The 13,270-nt window shown below is 39.9% G+C and overlaps 1 protein-coding gene across 2 annotated transcripts in view; it reads right to left on the reverse strand.

Moving 5' to 3' along the window:
• Positions 1-3,402: 3,402 nt before the first annotated feature.
• The window catches only part of Srpx (sushi repeat containing protein X-linked), a 92,145-nt gene continuing 82,277 nt past the window's right edge, over positions 3,403-13,270 (reverse strand). The window contains exons 6-10 of one of the 2 annotated variants that reach the window (XM_075957051.1): positions 12,204-12,325; positions 11,423-11,602; positions 9,679-9,812; positions 7,369-7,490; positions 3,403-3,946 (exon numbers count right to left, since the gene is read on the reverse strand). In XM_075957051.1, the coding sequence (XP_075813166.1) occupies positions 3,763-3,946; positions 7,369-7,490; positions 9,679-9,812; positions 11,423-11,602; positions 12,204-12,325 (742 nt within the window). In that variant the 3' untranslated portion in view covers positions 3,403-3,762. The remainder of the gene's footprint in view (positions 3,947-7,368; positions 7,491-9,678; positions 9,813-11,422; positions 11,603-12,203; positions 12,326-13,270) is intronic. The other variant, XM_075957050.1, reaches the window with a different exon arrangement.

Consider the following 13,270-nt stretch of genomic DNA (forward strand, 5'->3'; position numbering starts at 1 on the left):
AATGTTTATTTCTTCAAGTCACTGAGTTTTGGAGTAATTTCACTGCAATAATAAATGACCAAGATAAATATCTACATCCTGGACTTGGGTCAACCTGCTTCTCCACCCCCTACTTCAATGTTCATTAACTTTTTGATATAGGTTAAAAAACTCCCATTGAACCATCAACTTATAGAAAATTGCCATATCTAGATTTAAAAAAATATACCATATTGAAATATTTAGGGCAATCAAAAACTAGCAAACTAGAAGATTGTCATCACTTATCAGAAGTCAAATAAACTTCAGTTTTGAGGTGTTTGATTAAGGATAAATTACAATATATACCCCTGTAGGGTTAGAGGTGAGAGGATGTTTAAATGAAGATATAAAATGTGTAGCCTTTTTATTTTAGAAGGTGAAGAAGTCAGAGAAATAATAGCAACTGAAAAATTATGAGGTATGTCAGAAAAGAGCCAGATGAGAAGACTCAGATTCTGTAACTAAAACAGGCAAGATAGATCCTAAGCAGGCCTGATAACTTAAAGAATTGAATGAGAATTTCTGCTGACATCTACTGAGCAGACAGCGTTTTCTATTGGACTTTAGTTCATTTAACTGCCTATTTCTTCCCTATACACATGTGCTCAAGAATATGTATCCTTTAGTGTTCTCTCTCTCATGAACACACAACATGCAATGAGGGTTGTTTGTTGTTTCTATGTGTGTGTGTATTCATGCTGTTTATGAAAATATATATTTACACATGCATGCTTTGATGTGGAAGCCAAAGGTTGAGAAGTGGGAGCCTCCTTGCCTGACTTTTTACATGGGTGCTGGAAATAGAACTCAGGTTCTTGTTTTACACAGCAAGTACTTTACCAATTGTTCTGAGCTATCTCCCTAGATCCAGCTGTTTCTTTCTAGGATTTCACAATGTACATGTAAAATATTCTATGAAATTTCCAGGGAGAAACCTGTGTTCTAGAGATAGCAACTGATAACATTTTTGAAGTGTTTCCCATGTCATCCTATAGAGTGTTTAATTTTCAAATATCACAGGTCACACATGCATTCATTTGTATTCAAATAATCTGCATATTTGGGGGTCAGGGTCAAAGTGCTATAATATTTCCAAGTAACCAGAAAGACTAGTTTGAATAAATCAGATAAGTTCCTCTCACGCTGTCCCATGGCATAGGGTACTTTGTGAAGTTCATCACCAATTGACATTCCTCCCCCGTTTATACTTTTTACTTTAAGCCACTATACGTTGGAACTTGAACTTTCTATCATTTCACTGTTTTGTTTAAGAATAGATTATGGGTCAAACTGATACCAGAAATGTTTGGAAATGATTGCCTAGGAGTAAAATCTAGCTTTTCATTAAATTCCAAGGTGTGATTTTTCAGGCTCAACCACTAACAAATACAAATACAGGCCTAATAAGTAAAGCTGACCTCCCCACAAAGGGATCTGTTATGCAACCAGTGAGTGGAAACTTCTGTGGGTGTGTTGCAGTCGAGAGTTCAGCCCTACTTTTACATACACACAAACTGAGGACCGCAAAAGTTACTCAACTTCTCATATAAAATGGCATAGCGCTTACCTTTAATCTATAAACTTACCCTGTGTACTTTAAACATCTCTGAATTCCGTATAGTAGCCCATATAAGGGAAATGTTTAGACTTATGTTTCATACTTTATTGGTTTAGAAACAGTGAGGGAAAAGTCTGTACAATTTCAATATAGGCATCATGTGACCTTGTCTGAATATTTTCAATACAAGGTTAATTGAATCAACAGATGTAGTAGGTACCAAGGAAAAACGAGGTCAAGTGCATTTACACTCCTGCTTCCAGTGCCTTCATTTCTAGGACCTTGTCTTTTTTCTAATTAAAAATACGGCACCAGGATTTATCCCTACTGCTTATACTGGCTTTTTTGAACCTATTCTCTTTGGATGGATACCTTGCTCAGCCTAGATACAGTAGGGTGGGCCTTGGACCGTTTCCAAAGCAGTGTATCTTACCCTCTCTGAGGAGTGAATAGGGGATGGGGTGAGGGGGTAAATGGAGGGAATGGGAGGAGGGGAGGGAGTGGGAACTGGGATTGGTATGTAAAATGAGAAAAGATAGTTTTCTTTTAAAAAATAAATAAATAAAAGTATAACAACAGAAATAAAAAGAGATGACACATTTTAAATCACATAAAAAAATATAATTACATCATTTCTCCCATTCCTGTCCTCTCTCTAATCTTCCCATATCCCTCCCTCCAAAACCCTCCATGTTTCTTCCCCTAACTACTTCTCAAACTGATAACCTCTTTTTGTTATTATTGGTACAGATGTATGCATAAATACATAAGTACAACCTACTGAGTCCCTTTAGCATAGCTTGTGTTATACAGTTTCTGTCTGACACTTTGATTTCGGTAACCCATTTGAGGAATCATCCCTGAGAGAAGCTAATTCTCCTTCTCTTAGCAGTCATTAATTTTCTGTAGTTCCTTGTCTTGTAGTGATGTTCTGTGATATTTCTCTACCATTAGTAGCATGTCCACTAAGGAGGACATACTTCAAGTATCTCTGATAAGATCTCTTACTGAGAGTAGAAGGAAATAAGGAGCCTTTGAAGACAGTTCTCAGGATTCTGAGACAGTACTTTTCCAGTCATAAACTTCAACTTGACTCCAGTGTCTGTATGACTGATAGATTCATTTGTTTGAAGCTCCACCCATCAACAAACACTGAGATGCGCAATGTTTCACCTTCACATACAGACTCTAGAAGTGAATAATGGTTCCAGGACATTCAAGCATAACCCAATCTGTGGGTATTGAACTGTTTATATAGAATCTCATTATGGTTGCCTATAACCTATGTGTATCTTCCTGTATGCTTTAAAACAGCTCTGGATTACTGAGAATTCCTCATACAAGGGAAATACATTGTTACGTGGGGAACTGCAATTAGGGGAGTCAACACCTTCTCTAGCTTTAAGCTCTCACACCATTAGCTGCAAGATGTCAAAGGTTTGTTCTTTGGTTTTTGGATTATTATATTAATTTTCTATTCTGTCACTTGGGGTCTTAGCTCTCTTCCACTTCACTTGGCCTCTTGCCAGGACTACAGTTTCCCTTTTTTAAAATAAACAAAGAATGGCTGTTTAAAACTTCTAACTACTGGACCAGGCGGTGGTGGTGCATGCACTCGGGAGGCAGAGGCAGGCAGATCTCTGTGAGTTCGAGGCCAGCCTGGTCTACAAGGGCTAGTTCCAGGACAGGAACCAAAACTAGAGAAACCCTGTCTCGAAAATCAAAAAAAAAAAAAAAAAAAAAAAACACTTCAAACTACTGAGCACATGAAGCACTTAAACTTGGTGTTTGATTTTTTTAAAAAATTGAATTTTAGTAAGTTTGCTTCAAAATATTTTATTAACAAAAGTCTTATATAAACAATAAAGGGAAAGAAAAGTATGCTTGACAATGAATAATACGCTGAGAGTATGTGTGCGATTATAGTTTCTAATACCAGACTAAAGGGAGAGTTAGAGAGAGTAAATATATTCCAATACTTTGAAACATTTCAAGGTTAAAAAAACATTGTGCCAATTTTTAAGGGCAAAGAAAGCACATAATAAAATAGACTTTAAAAATTACAAATGAAAATCTGTACATCAAGGATATTTTTAAGGCCTTCCCAGGTAAAAGGCACTCACTATGTAAGGCAGGGCACTACGTAAAAAGAGATGAGGAACCACCAAGAATGTAACATCACATCAGGTATTGCAAGTCTGGCCCATCTCAGCTTGTAGGATCATCTCTTCTTTTCTCAAGGGGAAAGTATCAATGAGGTTGAAGAGAGCCATTGGTGTCACTAGGGAGACATAGCGTTCTTTGTCCGTTCCATGCTTATCCACTAGCACCATGCTGAAGGAGTAGAGTGGGATTCGAAGCAACAGCCTGGAATAAATAAAAAGAAGACTTGTTAAACCCTGACCTCCAGGACTTCTAGGGAGCAACCAGATCCCTCTGGTAATACTTTTCAGAGAAATGCTTGATGCCTAGATGCTATGAAGGAATGAATCATTTTTAGGCCCCCACCACTCAAAGTGTGGACCTGGGACCCATAGCATCACATGAAAGAACTTGCTCATGTCTGACCTTAAACCTAACAAATTAGAATCTGTGTTATTAGTAATATCTTCAGATAATTGGTATTCAGAAAAAAAGCTGAGAAATTCTGCTTTAGATTATTGGGGTCTGAAAGATCTCAGGCTAGCTATGGTACTATAAACCAAAGTTGCTACACAGCATGTAGAACAAGGCTAGATTTGGGGAGCAGTAATGTCAGAGTTATAATGGTGATGATTATCCAGAAAAAAGTATTTGACCACTCAGGGGACATTTGTCCATATCTAAACACACTTTTGGTTGTCCTAAGAAGGGAGTTATAGTTACTACTGGCATCTAATTGATAAGTGTAAGACATACTGCTATATTTAAACTACAATACAGGCCAGCTTTCTAAACAGGCAAATCCAGCCTCAAGTGTCCAAAGGGCTAAGGTTGAAGAAGGTACAATTGATTAAAGTAACATTCAAAAAAATGATAGTGATGACTATTTCAGGAATTAAATTAGAACTGTCTGGGTGTAGCCCAGACATTCCTCCTTATTTGACTATAATTAGTTCCACAAATAAGTTTTAAAAGTATTCTGGCATGGTTTCAAATGTGTGGTAGTTTTTCAACATATGGATTTCATCTATGTAGATGTTTTATATCACTACCAGCAAGTTAAAATGAGAAAGTCAAGAGAAAAGGAAGCAGATAGCTGAGCCCAGTGAAATAACAAGGCCACCCAGTCTCCTCTCCTGCTTTTGTTCCAGATGAAATAAAACAGGCAGAACATACTCTGCCATATAAATTTAAAGTGAATTTCTCCCCTTATGAACGGTTCCATGATTTTTTTAATTGTATAAAGAAAAAGTAGTGAAATGGGTAGGCCAGTCAGAGATAGGGGAAGAATTAAAAGAAAATATAATAATACACATGCATGAAAATGCCTTAATGAAACCCATTCATTTTTATGCTAACTTGAAAAATTAATAAAGATATTATTGCATAAAATATAAACTGACTGCACTTCTCAAAAAGCAGTTTCATGAAATGAGGAAATAATTAGCTGACTTGCTAATACATATCTATTGACTAGAAATCCAAAGGAAGATATTACACTGCCTCCACCAGGCACCCCACAGTCAAAGTCGCTGAGGTAAGTTCAAGCACAAGAGGGCTCCAGGAAACTAAGCAGGGATGGAAGGAGAAAAGTACCAAGTGATGCCACGGCTGGAGCCTCGAGGAAAGATAGCTGGATGAAACACTGCTCCACGAGGTTTTAAAACAGTTCTGAGGCCCAAATGGTAACATCCCCCTGGCTATTACACACATTCTTCATGTGACTCTTGTACCTTGATTAACACAGAATATTAACAAAAAAGGGAGGGGGGACAACCGCCGTGGGAAAGGAGAAGTGGTCACATCAGCAACAGCAACACAAGTGGGTCCCAGTGGAGACATCTCAGAGGTGGGTGATAAAGTACCTCATGGATTGTGAGGTTGCTTTGAGGTTGGCAGCATTTCTGAACTACAAGATGACTATTATCAGATTGGAAGGAACTCTTCCTGGCTCACCTTCCAGGGTGAAAATACTTGAAATAACTATTTTTCAAGTCTAAAAATAATATGATTATTAAGGTGATGTCCTTTTTGCTTCCTGTATACTCTGTTCTTCATTTAACAGTTTAAATTACACCAAGAATTTATTATTGTTGTGTATGCATTTATCATGTATGTGTGTATCTGTGTCTACCACCTATTATCCTAAGAAAGTAATTTTAAAAACTGCAACAAATTTTATTTTTATGTATGAACGTGTTTGTGGTATATATGTGTCTGTGTTTGTGCTTGCATGTGTGTATACTATATACCATATATGTGCAGGTACATGTACATATGTGTGCATGTGGCTGTGGTAGCCCAAGGTTGGCATCAGGAGACTGATTCAATGGCTCTCCATCTTATTCATCAAACTGGGAGCTCTCAATTGAACTCAGAGCTCACTGACAAGGCGAATCTAGATAGCCAGCTTGCTCCAGAGAACCCTGTCTCTGTCTTCTATGGCTGGTCTCTTTGTCTTTCTATCTCCTGGCCATTGATATAAGTAACTTACATGACCATGTGTTCCCTTCATGAGAGGTGACCTTCACTAGAAACTCAAAGCAATAGAGTTTCCCCATCTCTGATTGTAGCCACTAGAATTATGAGCAAAAGAAACAACTGTAGGAGTTGCTTGCCTCTGGTATTTTGATGTAACAACAAGAACCTTACTAATACTATTATTTACTTTTACATTCTTTCTTCCCCATTTTCAGAAAACTGAAAGGATATGTGTGCTTCAGAAGTTAATGTAAAAGATAGTAAAGCAATCTGAGACTCCAAAAGACAAGGAGACTTCTGGGACCTTGAGAACAGAGACTGACTCTGTCCCCTGCAGTATACCAAAGATAAAAGCTAGGCAAGAAAGGAAAATTGTAAAAAGTGTTAGTTTAGCCAGGCGGCAGTGGCGCATGCCTTTAATCCCAGCACTAGGAAGGCAGAGCAGGCGGATCTCTGTGAATTCAAGGCCAGCCTGGTCTACAGAGTGAGTTCTAGGACAGGCTCCAAAGCTACAGAGAAACCCTGTCTCAAAATACCAAAAGTAAATAAATAAATAAATAAATAAAAAGAAGTGTTAGTTTATCCTCATTACCCATCTCAAGGTGGCCAAGAGATACAAGAAAAAATGTAGGTTATTTCTGAAATTGTCTTTTAGCTGCTAAATATGGCTTTAATACGTTACTCAAGGTCTAACTATTAGGGATCTAGCTTTATAAGCATGACAAAAAGGAGATACAACTGTTGAAACAGAGATATGGACAAGTGCTCAGGAAAGAATGGGGGGGGGAGACCAAGCCTGAAAGGGCTAATTAGTATCTATCCTAATATGGCAAGAACTGCTGCTTATGTCATTTTGTTTTCAAATCGTCCTCTCCTTCTAACAGAGAGAGAGAGGGAGAAGGAGAGAGGGGGGGGATATGCTTGGTTGGAAGGGAAAGAAAACACTAGCAATTTTCCACTGCATAATTCAGTTGAACATGCAGAAACATGTCAACTAGCATGATTATAATACTCCCAGAATAAAAGTAATTAAACACTGAAGGTTGCCTGAATTAAATACTGAATAGAAAAAAAAATCAGGGAACCTGACTGGGTACAAGAGCAACCATGGTGAGATCCAAGTGTATTCACAGGGAATGAAATTTAAGGAGAGAGCAGCTCCTTACCTGAGCTGCAGAGCTAGAGCTGGAGGCATAATCTTTGCTCTGATCCTGCCAATGAGGGTCGGGAACACTCCTACCAGCTCCACCACTGTGACATGTCGAAGATCCAGGCCACACTGTGCTTGCTGGGGGTAGAAGCAACAGAGCAGGTGTGAGTGAGTATAACTAAGGAACTGCAGACTGGCACCCCAGCAATGGTCTTGTGGGTGCTTCTTTGCCCATTCCAAATTGTTCTGAAAACAGCTGAAAAACTAAGTCTAATCTGGTGCCTAGAAAATCTAAGTATCTTCCTAGTGGAATTATGCAAAACAGCTGGGCAATGGGATTTTGGAATCCTAAACACAATGGTTACTCTAAGGCACTTCTAGACATGGTGAGACTTTACATGAGTCAAATTCCTAAAACTCATCCAAGACACTACCCCTATCCCAACCCTGAAGTTTCTAATCTCATTCTTATAAGGAATTAAGATTTTTCAGAGTTCCCCTTTCTTTACTAATTACCCATCCTCCACACACTCCTGCCCTATGTTCCCCATACCCAAACCCCAAGGAAACAAGGAGAAACTTGTAGAGGATGTGGCTCCGTCAACTACATGTTTGGAGGTCTCACAAGGAGCAGCAGTGACAATCAAAATCAAAAAAAAATTAACAGAAGATAAATAAGATGAATCTGATTGAATGGGAAAAGTAATTTTTAAATCCTGAACTTTTTCAACAATACTATATGAAGCAATACAATTATTACTAAGTCAACCACATCCTAGAAGGTAAGTGTGAATGTGTTGGTAAGAAGAAAAATATAAGAATATCTAGATCCAAAATGCCATAGCCAACTAGCTAATCAGGAGTTTAACTGGGGGCTGGGGGAATGTGAATGGACTAAGGTTGAGGGCTAGCAATAGGACAAATTTGGTCATGAGCCAAGGTTTACTGATATAGAAGGTGAGTTTATGGGTTTATTCATTTTTTCAGAGATAAGGGCTCAAGACATGTGTGGCCATGTAATGCTGCTATGCCAAGGACCATAAAACCAGGTAAGTATATACATTTACCTTTTATGAGGAGCAAAGAGGTTGTGCTGGCTAGTTTTATGCCAACTTGACAAAAAGCTAAAGTCATCTGAGAGGAGGAAACCTCAATTATGGAAATTCTTTCATAAGAGTGAACTGTATGCAAGCCTGTAGTTTTCTTAATTAGTGATTGATGACGGAGGGCCCAGCTTATTGTGAGTGGTACCCTTCTTGGGCTGGTGGTCTAGGCTGTATAAGAAAGTAGGCTGAGCAAGTCATGGGGAGGAAGTTAGTAAGCGCACCCCTCCCTGACTTTTGCATCAGCTCCTACCTCCAGGCTCCTGCCCTGCTTGCGTTCCTGCCTGACTTCCCTCAGTGATGGACTATGAATGTGAAACTGTAAGCCAAATAAACCATTCCTTTCTAAGTTGCTTTTTGTCATGGTGCTTCAACATAGCCGTAGTAACCCTAATTAAGACAGAGGTAGGTGTACAATAGCAGGTAGGGTGCGAGGGATTTATGATACGGATTTAGTGAATTTGGCTCTTATCAAGGTAACCCAAACATTTCATGTGGCTCTTCACAGTTCGTGGGTGACCTGTTCAGATGGTAAAAAAGTAGTGGAAGAAAGACTCACTAGTCATTGTATTTACGCTGACGTGGGTAGTAAACTGCTGCCTTCGATTAAACCAAGATCGTTCTAACAGGAATTAATGAACGAGAGATCCTAGAAAGGAAGTGCAGCAGATCCTGCTTCTTTAGCATTTGGTGAAGTTGACCAACTTCAAGACAAAAACAGGCAACTTCTAGTATGATCCTTGCAGTTTCTACCCTCCCCCAACATGTCGAGTGTCTCATTGAGTAGCAGCAAAATTCACTTTCATTAGAGTAGGGGACATTCCCAGGGAGGGATATGGTGCCTAGAGGCTCTCGGATGCTTTTTATCTCCTTAGCCAGTCTATCGGGAAGATAACTGATGGATCACCTCGCGTCTATGAATGTGCTGGATAGGATCAGCAAAGCCAATTGTTCTTGGGCTGGGCCTGGACAGCATGTCAATTAAGCTTATTAGCAAAGACAGACAAACCTCGATGGTTGGAGAATGATTGGGTTAACTCTGGGGAGTCAATGTTAATAAGGTTATACACCAGCACCAGAAATGAATGACTGTCTTTAAAGTGCTGGTCCCTTAAACTCGCCCTAAATGGATTAGGCACTGAGTCTGGCCTTTGCTTTTAGCGAACTGCCTGTCTTCTTCCTGTTGAGGTCTCCCTCCCACCTTAGCTTTGCCAAGGCCTCACCTGCAGCATCCCCAACTGCAGTCTGTAGAGGAGGTTTCGGGCTGTGGGTGTGGACACAATGAGAAGTCTCCTTTTCTCGTAAAACTGATCCAGGAGTGCCGCTGCTGTTCTGACACCGACATTGACATTCATCGCTGTAATCAGAAATGGTCACATAAGTTCACCCCGTAAATTCTGGCTTGGCTTAGCCAAGCACATACAAAACCCTAAGTAGACCCTGAGATGAGAATTCAAATTTAAGCAGTTGATTTCAGAAGTGAGTTCCTGAAACACCAGTAACAGACAGACGAGGCGCCCTAGCTTTCTCTTGTTGCTGTAACGTATCACATTAAATTCAGTGGCTTAGTCTAACATAAATTCATCGTTCTTTTGATATGGCCACGGAGAACAGGAGCCAAGTTTAATTCTAATTCTTCCATGGAAACTGATCAATGAAAAACAGCTCTAAATGATTGGCTCAGTCCACATAGCAGCAAACAGTCTGCCTCTGAAAAGGAAATTACAAAAGAAAAATGAGAACACACTAGGTAGGTTTTATGAACTTGGTGCTAATATTTCAAACAAGGTTAGCTTTAAAATCATTGTTCATTGCAATTTTCATCCAGTCAAGTACACTGAGTGATAATTATGTGTCAACATCTGGGCTATTGCTCTGAATGAGAGGCAGTTATTATCTCTAACATTGCCTTTAGGGCTCACCGTCTAGGACAGTTTGGGTCAATATAAATAGAGTTTACATAAGTGTACAATTTAAATTTTTCTAATAGCTTCATTAGAAATGTACAAATAAATATGTGACAAGAGCTTTATATGTCAACCCAATATATCCAAATATTTCAACATGCCACCAATACAAAAAAGTAGGGGTGCTTTATATTCTTTATTGTGCTAAGACTTTTAAATCAGTGTGTATTTTACACTGACCACATACCTGAATTTGGACTTATTTCAAGTGCTTCATGCCCATATACTGCTAGCAGCTAGATAGATTTATGAGATCATTTGATAATATACTCCAGGCCTCAGTGTCACAAAAATGGGTATTATGTACTTATCTGAGGAGTCAGAGACTTTTCTGTTTTAATATATTAAATAGAAGAGCTTCATCCACCTGCTCCGAATGGCGGAGTGAAAGGAGGGGAAAAGGAAGAGATACCCGGGATCGAGACGAGGGGAAGCATACAAAAAAGTTAGTCTAGATTTCACACTCTCAGCCCAGTTGCTGTTCATCAGTAAGAATGACTGGCATGCCAGGCAGTGGTTGTGCACACCTTTAATCCCAGCACCCGTGAGGCAGAGGCAGGCGGACCTCAGTGACTCTGAGGCCAGGCTGGTTTACAGAGCTACTTCCAGGACAGCTAGAGCTGTTACACAGAGAAACCTTGTCTCTGGGGGGAAAACAAACAAACAAACAAAAAAACACTGGTACATTTTGAAGGCTTACCATGTACCAGGAACTGTTCCATTACAGCATTCAGTAGATGATCACATTTAAGAGAGGTATGATTTTCCTCATTTTACACAGGAGGATGGATTTCAAATGCCCAAGTGGGGAGCCAGAGAACAGACCAAAGCAAGACAAGGAGGCAGGTAAGATGAGCTACAGCATGGGCTTTTCACCTGCTCAGGTGAGCAGAGCTGACACTGAACTTTAGAACGTGCAGGAAATGAAGCTGCTTTTTCCTGCCCTGGAATCAGGGACATCAGATTCTCATGCTAGCTGGAACAAGAACTGCACGCATACCTGCACAGCTGGGCTCCGTGCCAGACCAAGCCAGATTGGATTGGCAAACCCGGGCAGGACTACCCTGAAGTTCATAGCCACCAATACAGGAGAATTCACAGGTAGCTCCGTAGTTGTCACCATCGCTGGAACACTTCATGTAACCATTGTCTGGGGCATTGAGTTTGCCACAGCGTCTGACTGTAGGGGACACAAACCCAGAATAGCCTTAGTCCCGAGCCCTCCTTCCATAAAGGAACCAGAGAAAGTGAGGTTTGTCATGACGTTATGCAACTAGTGAAATGAATGAGTGAGAGGCAAGGAAGACTATTAAATGCCCCATAATGCTCACCGCCCATACCAAGGTATTCTTGAGACAGATAGCAGCATTAGCCACCTCGTGTTACACATGAGGAGCCTGAACCCTGAACAGTAAATGATACTACCTGTCCAAATCTTGAAACACGAAGTTTTCAAAAACGATTTACTCACACAGACAAAAAGAGGGGACTCCTAAGCATTCTGGTTATTTATCACAAGTACTGGAGATATCAGCTCAGAGACAGAAACATTACTAAGTGGTAGTCTTCTTGGACAGACGGCGGTGCGCTCCTGTGAAGCTAGTCCTGTTTCCTACATAACCCACCCATCTTGGCATTGGTGGTAAGATGAAATACTTCCATCAGCATCACCAAAACCTAAGGCAAAGCTGGCAGTAGCCGTGCTACAAGGGGCAATCAGAACAGTCTGGCTTGGGGGCCTGGCCCCTTCCTTTGACAGTCACAGGAAGCAATGGTCTCACCTCTTACTTTCACTCGAAACTTGCAGGTGCCCTTGTTCTCAGCTCTGTCATGGACTGTGTATTCAATCTTGTGGTCCCCTTCTGGAAAATTCGAGCCTGGAGGGAGGCCTTTTAGAATAACACTTAAGGAAGAAAGCAGAAATACCCAGGATTATGCTTGTGTACCTAAATAGCAGCTGTTGAGTCTGGAGTCTGCTTAACAGGAGCAATTGGATCTCAGCTAAGAGCAGATTCATGGTTTTGTTCTTTCGTTTGTTTGTTGCTCAAGGACAGAATGGGGGTTGGGGGCTGAGCCTTCATGTTTTCCTTGCTGGGCAGACAACACAATACTTTATGAGGAAAATTCTTTCAGAGTACAGTTTAGTTGGCCATTTGGCAATTTAAGCCTGCAATAGGTACTAGAATGTTCTTTGCTTTTTCCATCTGGGTCAGTTCTCTGTGAATCCTTGACTCTCCTCACACTTTGTTAGTAAAAGCAAATTTTTATTGTCTCACTTATATAAATCTTACAAGTATCAGGTATGGTTTATTATCTATGATTTAATTTAATGCTCATAGAATTTCTATTAGGCACGTAAAATTCTCCATTTTGTAGGAAAGGAAACTACGGCGACAAAAAGCTAAGGAACTTGACCAAGATTGGACAACACATGGCGACTATAGCATCTATCTTCTTAGCTACTTGAGAGCAACGTCAATTGGTATAACAATCAACTGACAGTTTCTGGTTAGTTTTCAATGTATAGAAAACTCACCTATTCCCTGTGGCCTCTAGGAGTGGTGATATTTTATGATAATAGCCATATAAAATAATCATTGTCACCACTGAGGAAAGCTTTACACACAGGTGGGACACACTTACAAGGCATGTGAACTGAGGAGTCTTGAGAAAGTATTAGAAATCCCACCACTCAGAGGTGTCACTTTTGACTTTAGATCCCTTAAGATCTTAAGATCCTTAGATAGCAAATGTAACTTCAGATAATCTTTCAAATAGGCGTGATTGCTAATCTCTCTGAGACTATTTCATCATGAAAATAACAGGCGTCATCAATGGGACTCAAAAG

Source organism: Microtus pennsylvanicus, chromosome X, assembly GCF_037038515.1.
Source record: "Microtus pennsylvanicus isolate mMicPen1 chromosome X, mMicPen1.hap1, whole genome shotgun sequence".
Lineage (NCBI taxonomy): Eukaryota > Metazoa > Chordata > Mammalia > Rodentia > Cricetidae > Microtus > Microtus pennsylvanicus.